This window comes from Mastigoproctus giganteus, chromosome 2, assembly GCF_048544385.1.
Source record: "Mastigoproctus giganteus isolate SK-2022 chromosome 2, ASM4854438v1, whole genome shotgun sequence".
NCBI lineage: Eukaryota > Metazoa > Arthropoda > Arachnida > Uropygi > Thelyphonidae > Mastigoproctus > Mastigoproctus giganteus.
The window spans coordinates 72,133,018-72,153,844 of NC_143576.1; the positions used below are offsets into that span (position 1 = coordinate 72,133,018).

General features: G+C 36.3%; 1 protein-coding gene across 3 annotated transcripts in view; it reads right to left on the reverse strand.

Moving 5' to 3' along the window:
- The window catches only part of Crag (DENN domain-containing protein Crag), an 878,555-nt gene that overhangs the window by 530,519 nt on the left and 327,209 nt on the right, over positions 1-20,827 (reverse strand). For all 3 annotated transcript variants that reach the window (XM_090389072.1, XM_090389068.1, XM_090389077.1), the window contains one exon: positions 18,304-18,346. In XM_090389072.1, the coding sequence (XP_090245198.1) occupies positions 18,304-18,346 (43 nt within the window). The remainder of the gene's footprint in view (positions 1-18,303; positions 18,347-20,827) is intronic.

The following is a 20,827-nucleotide window of genomic DNA, read 5'->3' on the forward strand; positions in this document are numbered from 1 at the left end:
GAGAGAGGTCATGGTCGGTGTCATGATTGTCATTTGGTTGAAAGGTTTTCGACTCTAAACAGGGAAATTCATTTGTTTCCAACTCTGCCCCTTTTAGCCCTGAGGGTTGGCTTATCCTCTGGGTTACCGGCCCCACCACGTGGAGGCAGGAGAGGTGCCACCAGTGACCAAGCGATTGTTTAAATTAGTAGAGTTGGTTAGTAATAAATATAAAGACTAAGAAAAGAAAGGTGGACTTCCTTTCTTGGTTCTTACTTTTGACCTCTAAAGCGCAGAACCACTTCAAGTAAAAAACGAATAAGCACACTAGAAAAGAATCAAAACTATATCACTTTAGAGAGCAGCCTATAATCACAGTAAGAACATCACTTGTCACTATCGCTTGGCACTCGGGGCCTATCTTTTAGTACATCTTGTTCTATTGACATAATGGCCAATCCATTAATTCTTTCTTGGCCAATTGTTGCTCATGAATATGTTTTAATCATTCTGAGTCTTAAAAAAACTACCCTCTTCAGACGCAATCGTAACTGGCAATGTTAATAATATCCGAAGAGAAATGGTGATGTTGGCATATAATTCAACTAAGTTTTTTCTTGAATAAATATCAATAATTCTAAGCAATCAAAATTTTTTTCCTTTTAAAACATGCAGCAAAGATGGGATTTCTTGTCGTATCTCCTTGACATCGATGTCGCTGCTCCCACCTACACTATTAAAATTCGTTCAATTTCTATTGCACTTTCAATTAAATTTAAACTTTTCTGATTTTAGAATAACATAAAGAGCCAAGGATATTTCATTGGTCTGATCAAAATTTTCTTGAAGGCTAACAATAGCTACACCAACCATTATAATTTTTAAAAAAAATCCGTTTCAAACCTTTTGGTTTGATCAACAGAGTGTTCATCTGATGAAGTTTCATAGGTAAACTCGCGCTTCTGGTAACACTAACGATACTTCTAACTCAGTTGCAATGTCTGCAACTTTATCCACACACAATTTAAATCTTGATATTCTAAATTCATTAAGTTGACTAAGAACACCTTCATTAATATAACTGCAATGTTCATATCAATTGTACTACTTTGCATGGTTTATTACTTTATTTATAACACTCAATATGTCATAGCAAACAACTACACTTATAATAAATTTAAAAGTAATTTCTGTTAGCAAACCTTGTAGTTCAGACTGCAGTTTTGCATATTTTCCTTTAACCTGTTCCTTGATTTCATTTAATGCATTTGTAACATCTCGTAACTAATATCGTACTGCTTCAACAGCTTTTATCTTTCCTTGCCATCTTGTTTCTGGTAGAGATTTCACGGTAATTTTTAAGTGCCTTGTTAAAATATTCCACCTACTTGGCGAAGCAACACAAATTGTGTATAATCTTGGTAATATTCCAAAAAATAATTCTACTGTTGTTGAAGATGCACTGGCAATTAAGAACCAATCAGATACAATTAAATTTAAATTATACACAACACAAAAAACATAAAAAGCTGTTCTATTTTCTTGTAAAATTCTTGCTTATACTCTATTTGTCTCAAAAAATTTCTAATATTTGGGTTAAATAAGTTTTCATTGTTTCCTCTCAGTGCCAAATTTCTTGAAGCTAAAAATTTAATTATCTCAATTACTCATTCCAAAATTGTTCTCTGGCTTTTTTTTTTTTTTGCATCGAATTTTGATTAACAACATCCATAATTTTAGTGGATTTTAACAGGAGCTTTAATGCCTTCCACTGTTGCGCGCATATTTTATGATTTTGAGAGTTCTCATGTGAGCGGATCTTACCTGGTGAATGATGCCAAGAGTGGAACCCAGTAGTTTTCAAGAGATTATTTACATGACAAAATAATTTGCAGGAAAATCAAAAAATGGTGTCCTTTTTTTTCTGAGTATATCAACCAAATCCTTTCAAGCTTTTCACAATCTTTTAAGGTCCTGAAACGATGCTCAGTTGAAAACCGTTGGTGATAAGCATCGATGGGATACCATCGATGTGAACCGTTTTAAATGTTTCTACATTATTATGGGTTTTCCTTCCATTAAACTAGGCATAAATAATAAAAATAGGCAAAAATTAATTTATTTTAACATCTGATTATAAAATAAACAAATTTACTGTAATAGAAATAAGCCAATACTGAATTTTTTTTTTTTTTTTTTTTTTTGTTGATTGAAAGTTCTTTATTTTTTTATATTTAAAAATAATCAAAATATCATTGGAATACAGGCCTCCCCACATTTCCAGGCCATTACCGGCCGCCAGTTTGCTGTACCTAGGTACAGCACTGGTTTATATACAGCCAGTTTCTAAAAAGGGTGACAACTCAATCTATAGACAAATTCAGTGGAAAAGTTCGTGAAACTCCAGCAGTTGCTTTCAACATTCCAAAGGCATTTGATCGTGTTTGGCATAAAGGTATTCTAAATAAGCTTCCATCTTATGGTTTTTCAAATGTTTTTTGTAATTGGATATGCCTTTTTCTTCTGCCCCACTCACTACAGGTGATGGTAGATGGTTCCCTGTATTCTAACTTCTCCACAAATGCAGGCGTTCCCAAGGTTCAGTTCTCCCACTCTTTTCCTCTGTATATTAATATACCTCCTTCCATTAAAGAAAATCCCATCGATAAATTTGCTGATGATAGCACATTGCAATTCACCTTACAGGATGAGAAACTTTGTCCTGCACAAGCAGCATCAACTTCTCAAATATCTACTATCAATTCCTTAAATGCTGATCTCCAGCTAGAGGTCTGCACAGGCCCAGGCCTAACCCTCGGGCTTCAGCCCGAATCGGCCCGAGGGCCAGGTAACATGAACGCTGTCCTGGCTCGGGCTCAGGTCAGGTACAAATAATCATGATGAATTGTTATTTCGGACTTTTTTGGGCTATTTCTTACATACATTTTTAAAATAGTTTTTTATGCATTGTATTTAAATTCTTAAAAGGTTTTTTTAGAAAAAATGTGTATTATTTGTCTGTTGACATTTTTAATTAACCAATATGGTGCACTTCAGCTAACATCAGCAAAATTCACTGAAATTTGTACTCTTTTGTGGATCTGACCCACCAGCAGTGCAAGCTACGAAAGAAATTTCAGTGCAAATTTCTTTTAGCAGTGCAAGGGGGTCGAACCAATTAAGTGGCGACAGTGTTGACTATTTTAATTCTGCATAACAATTTGCAATAAAAAGTTTGTGAAGAAAAGGTGGCAGATATCAATATTTGCTTTATTGTATTAAATTTATTAAATACAATAAAGAAAATTATTAATTATATTAAATATAGTAAACTGAAAATTTATTACATTTTTTTAATCATTAATATTGATAATTATTATTATTATGAAACTTCAGAAACTAATGCTAGCAATTTTATTTATATAAAAATTTTCAGTCGGGCTTAGATAAAAGTTGGTTCAGGTAGATCAGGTATGGGTAATGCATTTGAAAAACAAATTTGGGGTCAGGTCAGGCTATCTAGACTTTGGGCTGGGGTCGGGTAAAAATAAAAAATGTAGGCCACTGCAGACCTCTACCTCCAGGTAATTTTACAGTGGGACAAAGTTAGCTTAGTTGATTTCAATCTTTCTAAAACTCACTAATGTCTTACATCTCACAAAAAAAAAAATATTCTTTTGCTCCTATGCTTAACTTCAATGATACTCACATTTCTAGACAAAATTTCGTATCTCTATTAGAGATTAACCCAACTTCTAATTTCTCTTAGTATAAGTAAACAACTGGGTTTACTCTTTCGCTCTCGGTATTACTTTTCTTTCAAACAGGTGTTCACTCCATAGAAATAGCAAATCTGTCCTACCACTGAATATTGTTCCAACATCTGCAAGCAGTGCTCCCCAAAAACAGCCTTCTAGATTCATTCAAAAGAGAGCAGTTGGGTTAATTAATGACCCATCTCTAATAGTCTCTCCACTCTATCTCACAGACATTTTGTTTCTGCTGCATGGTTTTTCTATAGGTACTTCCCATGGGCACTGTTCTTCTGAACTGGCTTCTACAATTCCTGTTCTTTTCCAAACCAACAGGCATCCTTTAATTGTCCAACTTCAAACTCACAGAACCAACTTTTCTCTTCCCTCATTTATTCCTTCAACTTCTGTTTTCTTAAACAATCTCTCTTCATACACATTTCCTAAAAATTACAATCAACCCATGCATGGTAGTACTATAGGTGCTAATACCTCTCATGCTTGGGGGTTTCATATTTCAAAAAAAAAAAAAAAAAAAAATGCTGCTTTATTTGTGAACAGGACAGTAGAGATAAGAAAAATTACTATATCAAAAAACAATTGCTTCAAAGAAAAGAACTTATTCCAGGAAAGAAAAATGTTGCAAACTACTGATTACTCCTGATAAAGTTTTGTTACCACCATTCCACATTAAACTTTCTTTAAAGAAAAATGTTGTCAAAGCAGTTGAATGATAAAGAACAGGTTTTCTTTACCTGAAAGAGATATTTACTGGAGTCAGTGAGAACAAAATCAAAGAGGGCATATTTGTGGGACCCCAAAAATGAAAATTAATGACTGATGAACATTTTTAAGAACAGTTAATGAATGGAACTCACTTAAAAAAAATTATTTGAAATTTTTTTTGGAAATTTCAAAGCTGAAAAATTGCCAAGGAATAGTCAATGAGCTTCTCAAAACCTATGAAATTATGGGATGCAATATGTTCCTAAAGATCCCCTTTCTTGGATTCACATTTCTCAAAAAACCTAGGAGATACCAGTGATGGGCATAGGGAACATTTCCATCACACTGTTTCCAAGCATTCTGGATGATTACTTTTGGATGCTGAGGAGGGATGTTTCAGAAGAGCGAAATACAATAGGAAGTCATCAGGATTTACATTCTAATTCATTTAAAGATAACAAGTAAGTGTATCTTAAAAAAAAAAGGGGGGGGGGCTTCCTAGCATAATGTTTGAACAAAATTGAAATAACAAACTGTAGGTAATGAACAAAAACTGATATAATATTTGACATCAGCACAAAATATACTTTGAAATTCACTTGCTGCAATTACAGCAATTAATGACAGAAATGAATGCAATTATTGACAGGAAAAAAAGGATTCTTTTGTTTATCATTGTAACATATATAAATCAGAAGATCCTCTTTGTCCAAGGCATATCCACATCATATATTATGATCTTTTGGCCAATTTCTCATGGTGCATGAAAAGTGATATCAAGCCTTTTTATTCTGTTACTATTCTTAATATCTTCCAATTCACTTCTACTTTCAGTCTCTATAAAGCTGCCAAGCACCTTGCTTTCCAGGCTGCTGCTCATGCCAATATAACAATTATGTATGAATATTTTTGACTGAATTTTTTTTTAGTCAATAATACTAAACTTATTATAAAATTAAATTATCATTATCACAGAGTTTTAATATACAATGGTACCTCGACATACGAGTTTAATTCGTTCCGTAACCTTGCTCGTATGTCAAATTGCTCGTATCTCAAAGCAATTTTCCCCATTGAAATTAATTGAAATGCCATTAATCCGTTCCAGCTCCCAAAAAACCACCTCAGTTGTTTTTGTTAAGTGTTTTTGAATAAGAAAAATGTATTTACAAGAAGAAACATTTATTTATAAATAACAAATACATATTCTATAGAAACATAATAAAAGAAAAGGTGAAGTGCTTACGGAAGCGTATAATTTTCGTCATTGGTCTTCGCTTTTTTTGTCACGCTTTGCTCATTTTCACCTGCAGATCGTTTAAAAAAACTGTCCAAGGAGGTTTGTTTCTTCCTCCCTTTCAGGATATTGTGGAAATGTGTTAGGCAAGTTTCGTTGAGCAACTCCGATGCACGACCAGTTGCAACTTTTTCGGGGTGATTTTTATCCACGAAATCTACAACTTTCTCCCACATTCACAATATCTCCTTTATATTTCTTGTAGAGATAACCTTCTCCATCTTTGGCTCCTCTTCAAAACTAATTATTCGTTGAACCACCATATGCTGCTGCGAATGTAGATCGTGTAACTCCTCGGTTGTCAACTCCTGAGTCTGTTCCTCGGCAAGTTCGTTCACATCTCTCTCATCCACCTCCAGACCCATGGATTTTCCCAGAGAAACAATCTCCTCTACCACTGACACTTCGGGTTCCAATCCTTCAAAAGCCCTTTCAGCTACAGCCTCAGGCCACAGCTTCTTCCATGCAGATATTAAGGTCCTCGTTGTAACACCCAGCCAGGCCTGATCAATAATTCTTAGGCATATCACGATGTTAAAGTGGTCCTTCCAGAACTCTCGAAGGGTAAGGTTTGTGTTCTCTGTCACTTCAAAGCAGCGCCGAAAAATGTGCTTGGTGTACAACTTCTTAAAATTAGAAATCACCTGCTGATCCATGGGCTGCAGGATAGGAGTGGTGTTGGGTGGTAGGTAGAGAACCTTTATAAACTTGAACTCTTCGAGTAAATCATCTTCGAGATTTGTTGGGTGAGCAGGGGCATTGTCGAGGATGAGAAGGACTTGCATGGGTAGGTTGTTTTCCTGTAGATATTTTTTAACAGAAGGGCCAAACACCAGGTTTATCCACTCCACAAAGAATTTCCTGGTGACCCACACCTTCGGATTTGCCCTCCACATAACTTGTAGTTTTTCTTTTAAAATCTTATGTGACTTAAAGGTTCTGGGATTTTCCGAATGGTATACTAGCAGAGGCTTGATTTTGCAGTCGCCACTCGCATTGGCGCAAAGTGCTAGAGTTAATCTATCCTTCATGGGTTTGTGACCTGGCATCGTCTTCTCCTCTGCCATTATGTAAGTCCTATTCGGCATCCTTTTCCAGAAAAGCCCTGTCTCGTCACAGTTGAAGACTTGCTGAGGGATGTATCCTTTGGCTTCTATCAGTTCGGAAAACGTTTTGATGTAAACCTCAGCTGCCTTCACATACGAACTTGCTGCCTCACCATGCCTGACGACGGAGTGAATGCCGGTCCTTTTCCTAAAGTTGTTAAACCAGCCCCGACTGGCTTTAAACGAGTCTTCCGATTCCTCGTTTGTGGAAGTGTGTGGGATCTGCTTCAGCAAATCACCGTAAATCGCTCGTGCCTTCTCACATATGATACTTCGTGTTAAGAATCCTCCTTGAAGCTGCTTCTCTGTCACCCACACCATCAGTAGTTTCTCCATTTTCTCATGGAGAGAGGTCCGGAGCTTAGAAATTATTGTAACGCCCTTGGCTGGCGTTATACCCTTTATCAACTTCTTCTGTTTAAGCACAGTACATATCATTGATGTGCTACATCCTCGCCAAGTCAATTACTCGCACACCTTGCTCATGTTTTTCTATGATTTCACGCTTTAATTCAATAGACATCATCTTCTTCTTCTTCGGACGGTTATAAAAATAAATTTTATAATGTTTTGTAAATGTACAAAAAGCAAAAAACGCAAACCCAACTTATCAAAAATGCTACGAAAACGAGGGAAACAAGCACACAGACTGAGGTCTAGTCTGAGGTGGGAGAAACTGTTAGACGCTGCACACGACTCCAACATGCGCCCCGCATGTTGGGGTCGTGTGCAGCGGTGTAGTGTGCGATTCCTCGTATCTCAAATTTTGCTCTCATCTCAAAGCAAAATATCGCTCGCTCGGCGGCTCGTATCTCAAAACACTCGTATATTAGGGCACTCGTATATCGAGGTACCACTGTATATATTTTTTTTAAATGTCCATAGTGCAAATAGTTATAAGAAACAATTTTGTTTTTATAATTTTTAGCAGCTGATAAAGCAGTCATGTATGAATTTTCTCATCAATATTTTTTTTTCTCATAGCTAATATGACAAAAACTATATTAGTAAAATAATAAGGGGAGTTTACCTCAATATAGTACGTAGAACACTTCTGTATGATACCCTCCAGAAATTAAAACGGAAAAAACGAAAAAAATCTACAACTTACCAGTACATTAGAGAAATATAAATAATTAAATAATCAATTTAACGCAATTCAAATCAAATTAACACAATTAAAAGAATCTAACAAAAATATTCAAAACGATTTTCCTTCCTGAAGCTGACAACGCTTTGACCGTCTGTCGTGATCACAGGAATGATAATGAAGGACAAAAACTATGATTTTTTCATAAGTGCAATAGTTATTTATACCTTTTCTTTTCTTTTTTCCTCCTTTTTTTTTTTTTTTTTTTTTTTTTAACAAATTTTATAATCTAAGTGGTTATGCAGTCCAATATTCTGGCATTCATGCCAAAAATACAGTAATGTGATGAAAAAAATGATTAACTTATATTAAATTGATTGACTTACAGTGACTCTATTGTATGCAGATATAAGGAATGCAGAATCTGAATTCTAGGAACGTAATATGCACAGAAAGGACAAAAATGTCAAAATGTGTTTATGTTCCATGGGGTCTCCAGAGTTCCCCCATCAGCAGTCTCTATGAAGATGCCATTATCTCAAATATTCCATATAGTATTTTCCCCACTGCTTTTCTCACATCCTCACCAGGTTTTAGTTTTGATATTCGTGATATATCACCAGTATAATGTGAATCTTTAAGAGCATATGCAGCCACCGAACTGTCACCCGGCTGCTTCTGCAGAGTACACTATATAGCTTCACTTCTCACCCCATTTTCGGTATTATTTTGATGTTTAACCTTTTGTTTAGACAAACCTATTTTCTCCTCCTTTTCCAGGATTCTACCATTTAAACTATTGTTTTTTTGCAGCTACAATCACAGCTCCATACTAGTATTTATGAAATACAGTCTCTCTCTCTCTCTCTCTCTCTATCTCTCCTACAAACCTCTAATCTACTGTCTCTATAATTGTAGGATTTGTTCTTGTCCTGATAATTTTTCTTTCTGTTTTGAATTTTCTATTACAAGTGCCACAAATACACCTTCCAGCATACTGCAACACTTCATTGATATACTCTATGGTTTATTGCTAGATGCTAATCAAAATGATTTTCCTAATCCTTTCTCAAGCATGTAGCAAGTTCACTAAAACTGTACATGGATATATTTCTTAGTGTATCAACAGGAATGTTGATACACTAAGAAATATATCCATGCCTTGACTTCACTTGCACATTTAACCCCAGGGGCTCACATCTGGTGAGTATGGGCTTGGCACACCCAGGGTCCTGAGCTGGATATCATCATTCGTCTCTTTCTTGGTGATTTCCTTCTACTTATGACTCTCTCTCTCTCTCTCTCTCTCTCTCTCTCTCTCTCTCTCTCTCTCTCTCTCTCTCTCTCTCTCTCAGGGTAACTTGGGAATTTTTTTTTGGCTAGTGCAGCATAAGCCACAGGCTTCCTTGCACCATATAGCTAATAATAATAATAATAATAATAATAATAAATAATGTAGCAACCTCCTTAAAAAAGAAAAAAAAAATGCCCTTTCCAATGCAACATGCAATTATTCTTTTTGTTTAGTTTCCCCATTATCAGCCTTCCCCTGATTCTGTCCAACCTTATCCAGGACTAGCTAGCTCCTCATCAGCAGCTGAAAGTTGACATAACCCTACTAACCAATATGCTCAATTACTGTTTGTTCACTGTCATCATTCAAAGTCTTCTTTTTCTTTTTCATTCTCTAAAAAGTCATTTTCATTCTCAACGCAAAGTACTTCCAACTAGAGGGAAATGACTGTGTAGAGCTGGAGTGTCAGATTACATACTTATGCATCCTCATAATTCACATGGTGTCTTCAAACTGTATGTTGGTGACCAACTGCTCAACGAGAAATGGAGTATCAACCCATAACACTAATCTAATGCTCTCCCTGATAGTATACCTGTTCCCATCCAGTTCCTTCACCTTTAACTTCCTGTTGTGAAATCCCGAGGTCCAACTGGTGTGCAGATGTTTTATTCTTCCCTTCGCCACTTCCCAGCACAAGGCACTTCGCTTCATCACCAGTAGGAGTCACTTCCAACATGAAACTACCCCCATCAGAACAAACACTTAATGCATCTGTAAGTCTAATATATTGCAATCAAATCTTGCACTCCGTCAGACCACTGCCCATTATATTTTGTTCTGAAATCACTGTGATTTGCATCACCATCCTAGGTATAACTTTCTTAGGTATAATGTGTCTCACAGACACGTAATACCTAAGAAAGTCTTAATAGACAAGTCTTTCTCAAAGTCTTTTAATAAAGAAGCAACAGCACACATTATACTAACATATCTGCAATAAAATGCTTTTAATAAAATGTCTCACTCTATAACTCTTAATTTGTTTATTGTAAGTGATGATCAAGCGTACCTAAACTGCCCAGGTGGCAGCACCATTCATCATCATCTTCCTGTAGCTATGTTATATTGGTGCTGAATGCTAAAGGATCCCATACACGCTCTGTTAAAATGTGCAGTTTAACCATTAAAAAAAAAAAAAAAAAAAACTGGACTGAGCATTCTCCTATACACAGCAACTCTGGATGTTGCACCATTTGATGCAACATCCAGAGTTGATATACTGCTGTCAGGCATTTCCTGGTCACCAAGGAACATCAACTTCTTTAAATACCATAAAGATGGTATGTATATATCATCAACAGATGTACCCGATCATTTTGAGTCATTCACGTTTTTTTAATTCCTTGCAAAAAGTTGGGCACAAGGAATAAATTTTTTTTCACTACACTTTCTCTCGTTGCTTCTGGCTTTATAACTCTTAATTTGTTTATGAGTTTATCATACACCAGTGCTTTTTTCACTCGGTTACTGTAAAAAACATGTTCCACATCTCACAGTACTGGTAAACCTCTGTAGGCTGAATAAAATTCAGAATCCCCTCCTGTTCTTTGTAAACTCTATGATGAGAGCTGGGTGCGAACTGAGCAAACTGTGTATTTCCCTGATATAACTGCACTGTGTGAATTAACTGTGATTAACGGTGTGAATCATGACTTGTTTGCTCAGGTCTATGAACTGTGCCATTCCCTGCTTAAAATGCACAAGATCCTCAGTTATGATGTCACACAGTTAAAATGCACATTTTAACTGAGCATGTATAGAGACCTTAATAGTAATGGAGGACAATGTGACTAACAGAATGCTTCTGAATGGGGAATTACGTATCTTAATGAACCCTAAGAATAGAGGAGCAATTGATCTACCACCAATAGATCACAACCAATACATCTATTCTCACCAGGAGATGCCAACAGCTTCCAAAAAGCCTCAAGCTTACGAAACACTCAGTAGACCTGAAATGCCATGCAACTTATAGATAGGAAATACATATCTTACGTATTTCAATACATTCAATGGTTCCCTATCTCCACTGTAATTAATATTTTTATATTACTACCAATTATAGTAGTAATTGGTAGTGATTAATATTTTTTCAATTTTCTTAAAAGAGGTGGCATCCAGCTTTATATTCCTCACTTCTCAACAGATATACAAATGCCATTAATTGTTTAAAATAAGTTTTAAAGATAATAACATATCTTTAAAAATGTATATCTCCTTAAATGGTCATGCCCCCCACTCTCAAAAATTATTATTTTATTTTTTTTTTTTAATGAGAACCCCAAACACAAGAGGTATTAGAACCTATAGTACTTAGTACCCTGCTTGGGTTGGAGGTTGAGAAGACGAAAGAAGATATTTGTTGATATTGCACTTGAACTTCTGTAGATTGTAATTTTCAGGAAATACGTATGACGGAAGGTTGTTCCAGAAAACGGCAGTTGAATGAATAAATGAGGAAGATGAAAAGTTGGTTCTGTGGGTTTGAAGTTGGACAGTAAATGGATGTTGGCTGGTGGCAGCACGTGTTCGGACTGTTTTAAAAGAGAAAGCGGGAATTATAGAAGCCAATTCAGAAGAACAGTGCCCATGGAAGTATCTGTAGAAGAGGCATGCAGCAGAAACAGTGCGTCTATGAGAAAGCGAGTGGAGAGACTCTGTTAGAGATGAATCATTAATTAACCTAACTGCCCTCTTCTGAACGGAATCAAGAAGCCTGAGAGAGAGGTTTTGGGGACACCACCCCAGATGTGGGAACAATATTCCATGGCAGGGCGGATTTGCAATTTATACAGAGTGAGCAGCTGTTTGTAAGAAAAGTAACGGCGAGAGCGAAAGAGAAAACCAAGTTTTTTAGATGCAGAGGAAGCAATATTTGTAATGTGCTTGTGCCAAGAGAGATTAGAAGTAAGGGTAATCCCCAAAAGAGATATATCATTTTGCCTAGAAATCGGAGTGTCACTAAAGATAAGCATAGGAGCAGAAGAATCCTTTTTTGCGAGATATAAGACAAGATTGAGTTTTAGAAGGGTTGAAATCAACTAAGTTGTCTTTGCCCCACTGGAAAATTACCTGAAGATCAGCATTTAAGGAATTGGCAGCAGATTTTCGAGAACTTGAAGCTGATTGAGCTGGGCAAGGTTTCTCAAAATGGAAAGTGAATGCAATGTGCTATCATCGGCAAAACTATGGATAGGATTTCCAGTCAATGGAAGAAGGTCATTTATATACAAGAGGAAAAGAGTGGGGGGAAAGAACTGAACCTTGGGGGACACCGGCATTAGTGGAGAAGTTAGAAGACAGAGAGCCATCTACCATCACCCTCAGTGAGCGATCAGAGAGAAAACTGGATTACCAATTACTAAAAACAGTTGGCAAACCATAAGATGGAAGCTTGTTTAGAAGACCTTTATGCCAAACACTATCAAAAGCCTTTGAGATGTCAAGAGCAACTACTTGTGTTTCACCGAACCTTTCCATTGAATTAGTCCATAAATGGGTAACATAAGCCAGAATATCACCAGTGGATTGACACTGACGGAATCCATACTGGCGATTGTTGATCAGATGGAAGGTTTCTAGGTAGTTTAAAAGTTGGCAGTTAATTGATTTCTCCATCACTTTAGAAAGAGTAGAAGTAATTGCAATGGGACAGTAATTGGATGGGAGGGATTTGTCACCCTTTTTAGGAACTGGCTGGATATGAGCAAATTTCCAAGCAGAAGGAAAAACACCTTTGGAATAAGAAAGTGAAAAAAGGCGGCAAAGAATAGGAGTAAGTTCAGGAGCACAGGTTTTGAGAACAAGTGGAGAAATACCATCAGGACCTGGAGCTTTCGTAGCATCAAGATTCATCAAAATCCTTCTGATATCCTTTTGACGGAAGACCACAGGAGGCATTGAATGGAGCGTGTTAGGAATGGTGGGAGGTGTTTTACCAAGGTCATTAATACATGAGCTGGAAGAAAAATAGGATGCTAGCAGGTCAGCTTTATCCCTGGCTGAAGTGACAACAGAACCATCTGGTTTGGACAGAGGTGGGAGCAGAGATGGGCAAAAGTTGCGGCCAATAGCTTTGGCAAGAGACCAGAATGCTTGGCTACCATTAGGGCAAGAAGCAAGTTTTCTACTCTTAGCCTGTTCAAACTCTAGTTTGGACTGATTAATAACTGCTTTACAATTGTTGTGAGCTTTGGTGTAGGCAGAAAATGAAACTGAAGAATTAGAAACAAGCCAATTATGATATGCAACGTTCTTCTCTTGGATAGCCTTAGCACATTTATTGGAAAACCAAGGTTTAGATAAAGGACGAGATTTTAAAGTGGATTGTGGAATAAAGGATTCCATTCCTGCAAGAATAATTTCACTGACACGATCTGAGCAAACGTTGACATCAGAAGTTTTGAAACAGTAATCAGACCAAGGAAAAGAAGAAAAGAAGTCTCGCAGGTCATCCCATTTTGCATTCTTGTAATGCCAAACAATACGAGGTTGGGAATAGCCATGAGATAAAGGTTCCATTGGAGAAGAGACAATCACCAAGTTGTGATCTGAAGTGCCTAAAGGACCTCTCACTTCAACCTTGTACTTAGGATTGTTTGTGAGAAAAAGATCAAGCGTATTGGCTGTATGATTAGGATTGTCTGGTATTCTTGTAGGTAAATGAACAATCTGTGCTAGGTCATTAGTAATTGCAAAAGCTTCAGCATCTCGACCTGCTGGGTCGGTGTGACTAGAAAACGGAAGCCAGCTGGAGTTGTGAACGTTAAAATCACCAAGGAAAATTACCTCACTGTTAGGAAAGTTGGACTGGAGAAAGTCAAGTTGCAAAGAGAGGAAGTCAAAGAGCTCCAAGTGATTAGTGGAGTTGGGAGAATGGTAGAGACAACAGATGAATTTTACACAATGAGGTAGAGAGATTTTAAGCCAGAGAAGATCAAAGGGAGGAGATTCCAAATTGCCAAGTCTCTGACAGGGAATATCAGAATGGACATATGCACAAGTACCACCTTTGAGGCGAAAGGAATCATACAGCAAATAATTTGGACATCTGAGATGAGCAGTAGTTGAATCAACTGATAACTGAGATTCAGTCAGAAAAAGTACATGGGGTTTGGAAGACTGCAAGTGGAAATGGACATCGTTGAGATTGGAATTGAGACCACGTATATTTGTGAAATGAATTAGGAAGTCCTTGGGAGGTTTAGATCTTTTCGCAGATAAGCTTGCTCTATTATTTTGACAATTCATGGTGTATTCAATAGTAAGAAAAAGTGGGTGGGACATGCTGTATGAAGTAATGAAATTTTTGGATATGGCGTACATGTGGTAAGAATATACCGAGATCCTTGACATAACGTGGCCTCGACAATGCTCCCCGCATACACACTACTCGGACTCCCTCCAGTCACTATCTGGCAGAGTAGAGGTAGCAAGATTATACACTAGCTGATCCGGAAGCCTCCTAGAGAGTTACCAATAGGTTTGGTCCGGTGTACTATCTAGCGGCCGGCCTGCGAACACCGTTTTAGAGCTGTACCCTCGAAATGTAAGGAATATTGGATCTCGCCACGACATTCATCATAACCTCAAAAATCATCAATCATACTGCATGATGGAAGAGATAGGGAAGGAAGGGTTGGCCGGAACTTAGCTCTAGAGACTAAACATGGGTTCCACCACTTCAAGCCTCCAATAAGCAAAGTGGTGGTATTTCACCGGTTGATGAGAGTCATCTACCACCTAGTACTGCCTGGTAACATAGAGGGGCGGCATTCCTCCATGTGGTGTGGGCGCCACACCTCGACCCCTGCTTACGTTGGTTCACACCTGGGTGGTCACCCACCATGTACTTGTGCATGAAGGTTATACCCAGGATTACTAACAGTCCCACCATCGTGAAGGTGCAAGCAGAGGATTTGGCCGTCACATTACAGGCATACCTCGATTAACGAATAGGATGCGTTCCACGAAATTACTTCGTTAAGCGAAACTTCGTTTTCAGAGGTAAAAATACTATGGCCAGAATAGGGATACGTTCCTACGTAAAGAAAATGAAAAGCTTTTTTTCGAACAAAGAAAAGTTTTATTAAATAAACAGTCAACTTACATACAAAGTGAAATCACATTTTAAAATATGAGGTTAAAGTTGATTGTTTATGCTTTTTTTCTCTTTCATTTAACAATTGCCTATACGGAGTTATTGCATTTAACACTGATCGCTTAACTATAACACTTCTTCCTAAATCGGAATCATTTTCACTAAAAAAATTTAAAACGTTTTCAATGTCATTTAAGCACCTTTTTAAATCTTTGGTTGTTAACACTTTTTCGGCAGGAACTTCTTTAACTTCCCCTTCATTATCTTTGTCTTCGTTGCTAACAAGGTTTTCTAAATCTTCCACTGAAAAACCATCATCTTCTGCATTCAATAAATTTCTAACATCCTCTTCATCGACATTTTCGAAACCTATTGATTGAGCCATCTGGATAACTTCATTTCTAATTTCTTGGATGTTATTTTCTTCTTCTAGTACAACTTCTGGCCATATTTTGCGCCAAACTCCATTTAAGCATTTCTTAGTGACTTCTTTCCAAGAACTATCAATGTTTTCAATTGCGTTTTTAATGGTGTAGTTTTTCCAAAAAGTTTTAACTGTCATTTCCACTTTATCCTCTAGTTCAGTTAAGTTCGACGCAGATAATAAGCTTTAAATGATGCTATTACTCCCTGATCCAATGGTTGAATCAGGGAAGTTGTGTTTGCTGGAAGAAACACAACTTTGACAGGAATGCATGTGTCCAACGTGTTAAGATCAGTAGGATGTCCCAGAGCATTGTCTAACAACAAAAGAGCTTTTTCTTCAAAGTTGTTTTTTTGACAATACCGTTTTACTCCAGGACAAAAGTGATTAACAAACCAATCAGTAAATAACTCCTTGGTAACCCACGCTTTTCTATTTGCTTTCCATATTACAGGTAAATTCATTTTTATGTTACCTTTTAACGCCCTCGGATTTTCTGAATGGTAAACTAATAGCAATTTTAATTTATAGTCACCAGAGGCATTTGATCCAAAGAGTAACGTTAAACGGTCTTTGGCTGCTTTAAATCCAGCAGCTGATTTTTCTTCAATAGAAATGAAGCTTTTTGTTGGTAGCCGTTTCCAGAACAAACCGCTTTCGTCAACATTGAACATCAAATTTGGTGGAAAATTTTCACGTTCAATTATTTCCTTTAGTTTTTCTGGAAACTTATTTGCAGCTTCAACATCTGCACTTGCAGCTTCTCCTGTTAATTTTACACTATGAATCCTGGCCCGTTTTTTAAATTTCTCGAACCAACATGAGAAGCCCCAAAGGTTTCCGTAATTTCTTCAGTTTGTTTAGATTTCAGGTGATTAAACAAAAATAATGCTTTTTCTTGAATCACCATTTGACTTAAAGGCATATGACGTTGTGACATATCATCTATCCACAAACTTAACATTTTCTCCATTTTTTCTAAAATTGGATTCCTTAAGCGAGTTAATTTTGCCGCTGTAACATCTGTACAATTCTGAGCAGACTGTTTTATTTTTTCTGATTGACTTAGTATGGTTGTTAAAGTTGATTGCGCTAATCCTAAAGAATGTGCCACATCGGATTTTCTTTCGCCGCTTTTAACACGTCGTACGATATTTAGTTTAGTTTCCAAAGAAATTGCTTTTCTTTTCTTTGATTCTGACATTTTAATTAACTAAAACAAAAATATTTCTATTAAAATTTACAAAATCTACGTTATGTAATGCTATAACCTACGTCAATTATTGCAATGCGCCACACTGAAACAACGTCAATCATGTAAACAACAACTAAATTACGCGATTGACACGCAAAACTGTTATAACAGACATGCCCGCAGCTCGGGAGCACTCGGGAATACGTAACGAGTCGCCGTCAGTCACCAATCGGATGATTGTCGGGCGTTGGCCTTAAATTGGAATATTTTTTTATGTTAAATGGGGCTTGAAATTGCGGACTTCGTTATATCGAGGCTTCATTATCAGAGGTAACGTTAACCGAGGTATGCCTGTATATATTGGAAGGATTTGAAATTGAATTTCAATGATAATATACAATTTTTTTTATTGATTAAAATCAATAATGTATGTTTTTCTAAGGTAAAATTTCATAGTTGTAAATGCAGTCATAAAAAAATACAGCATTTACAAATATATATTTTAAACATTTTTTTTCTGGAATTTAATAATTTTTTTTAATAATTTTGCAAAGAAAATGATTACAATGGGCAAAAAAAAATGCATATTTGAATTTTTTTTTTGCATATTTATTAATTTGTATAACAGTAATCTCATTTAATTGTTTTCTGGTTAAGAATGATATGTTCCCCTTGACTGTCATATTCACAGGTCATTCAAAGTAGAATAAGGAATAAAGGATTTAACCCCAACAAAAATTATTCCACTGACATAATTTGAGCAATTGTTAGGATAAAATTAACAACAGTAATCGAACCAAGGAAAGGGATAAAAGGGATTTTGCATATCATTCTCATTCTTTTAATGCCAAATGACGTGAGGCTAAGAATGGCAATGTAACCGAATGAAGGAGTGTTAGTATGTATCTATATAAAAAGTAACATTAACTGTGTACTTAACTGTATTTAGAAAGAGAGAGAGAGAGAGAGAGGTTGCAGAAAGTTCAATGAAAAATATTAACAACTATATTAATATCTATCATCACAATAAAATTGCTGTTTTTTCTTATGCAAAACATTTTAATGCATTGGGAAAAACAGTAACCATTGTAAAATAAAATGTTGAATATACAAAGTTCAGCCTCAGGAAAAACTTTTATAGAAACAATTAACTTGATATACATTTTATTAATCTTGAAAACGGTGTTATAAAAGTCTGTTTGCATTACGTATTAAATAATGAAAAACACTTTAATTTAAAAATTCCAAATTCAATTAATTATACAAAATCAGTATACCTTAGGCAAAAGTTTCACAGTGAGACCTTGTTTATCTTCAGCCCTACAAAATATATATAAAAACATTTTAAATACAAAAAAAAAAAAAAACCAACAAAACTTTCAAATAATTAACATTTTAAAGGAAATTAGCAACCTCAGCCATCTGGGTGGATTGATATTTATGCAGAAGAGGAGTCACTGATACAGCAAAAAAAACACTTTGGCTACTGGTTGACAAAGAGACAGAACTGGATTTTTTATGCCAAGTAATCAGAAGTTTCAAACATTATGCTTCAAAGGCATAAACTAGATGTTTAGATGTAAAGAATGAGCAGGCAAGTGGTCAGTAAAGCACATAATACAGAAATAATATTATTATATTACACAGAGACAAATATTATTATATTACACAGAGACAAATCCAACCTTGAAGGTGATGTTATGAGCTGGCATGATTGGTCATGGGATCAGTTAACACTAACACACAGGGTTTAAAAAAAAAAAAAAAAACATGAAAGGTATTAGAACCTAAAGTGCTTAGTACTATGCACTAGCTGATGGTCAAGAAGGCAGAAGACAGCTGATGCCATTAGTCTTAAATTTAGACTAATGTCAGTAAGTATCAGACTTGAATCAGATTTGAATTTCTGAAGATTTGAATATATTCCATCTTCAGTTCATTTCAATTCAATTCAATTCAGCAACTAAGGTTTAAATTTTCTTTGCCCCATTTGAGAATTACCTGCAGTTCAGCATTTAAGGAAATGGTGGTGAATATTCAAGAAGTTGGAGTTTTTGAGACGAGCAAGATTTCTCAAAACTAGAAGGCTGAATGTAGTGTACTATATCAGATCATGGTAGTATATTATCATCATCTACGGATGGGATTTCCGGACAGAGGAAGAAGGTATTAATGAACAACAGGGAAAAGAGTAAGATAAAGAACCTTGGAGTCAATTGAAAGAACAGAACACCAGCAGCATTAATGAAGAATTTGAAAAACAGAAAATTGCCTGACATTACCTCACAGATCAGTCAGAGAGAAAACTAGATATCCAACTGGGAAGGGGGAGAGAGCGAAAAAAAAAAAAAAAAAAAACAGTCAACAACACATAAGATGGGAACTAGTTTTAGAAGACTTTTACACCAAATCTATACAGCAATGAGTACAATAAGACAATACATCAGCGGATTGATACTCATGGATTTCACATTGAAGATCATGATCAGATGGAAGGTTGGGATAGTTTAACAATCATCATTGATTGAGTTCTCCATTACTTCTGAATGAGTTGAGGTAAACCAGCTGGATGAGAGCAAATTTATAAGCAGAAGGAAAAACATCATTCAATAAGAAGGAGATAACACAAGGCAGGAGCAAGCTCAGGAGCATAGGTTTTGAGAACAAGTGTAGAAGCGCCATCAGGAAAAAAAGCTTATTTGGCACTAAGTTTGTTCAGAAATCCTTCTGACAGAAGACCAAGAGGAGCATTGAGTAGAGTGCATTGGATATGGTACAAGATGGGTTACCAAAATAATTAATTCAACAGTTAGAAGAAAAGTAGAATGCTAGTAAGTCAGCTTTAAGCTTAGGGATGCAACTAGGGCTTACAATACCTACAATACCGGTGAAAATCTTAATACAGCCAGTCCTCGTATAACACGTGTTTACATTACACGAATTTGATCATACACGATTTATAAATAGGGGAACGATATTGTACATAACATGAACAGAATTCACTTATGCACGATTCACCTTTGTGTTTATAAGAAATAGCAGTCGAACGTGGAATCACCCGAACTGAACGCAACACGTTAGGAATGGAATGAAGAGAAGATTCTGAAAATGTATTTGTTTTTTATATCAGTGAAGGGGAAACACATTTCGCCATAATAACGTAAAAACCCACACAATTTCAGCTATTGGTATTATCACAAATGCAATTAGTTCGACTTTCCGACCAGTTTATAACAGATTCCACTAGCAGAAACGCAACTAGAAATTGTTTTTGTTTTATGGTAGTAACCCCCAGAAATGTGCTTTATTAAAATGTGAGCTAGTGAGGTGTTAATAGTGTCTCTGCCTTTATAGTATTGTTTATTCAGTTGCTACATGCGCGCAGCTTTGTTTATGCATATCAAGCGTGCCTCCTCATTTTGTAATTATTATTATTTTTTTATTATTATTATTAGCCATATAGTGCAAGGAAGCCTGAGGCTTATGGTGCACCAGCTAAAAAAAATTTCGAAATACCCTGAGAGAGAGAGAGAGAGAGAAAGAGAGAGAGAGAGAGAGAGAGAGAGAGAGAGAGAGAGAGAGAGAGAGAAGTAGAAGAGAATCACAAAGAAAGAGAAGAATGGTGATATCCAGCTCAGGACCCTGGGTGTGCCAAGCCCATACTCACCAGATGTGAGCCCCCTAGTATGTCACTTCCCTTAGGCTTCACGAGTCAGATGTACAAATGTGCAAAATATGTCAGTAACCTTTTATGATGCTGATGGCATGACAAATCTATATTATTTTTTTTTAGGTGCAGCC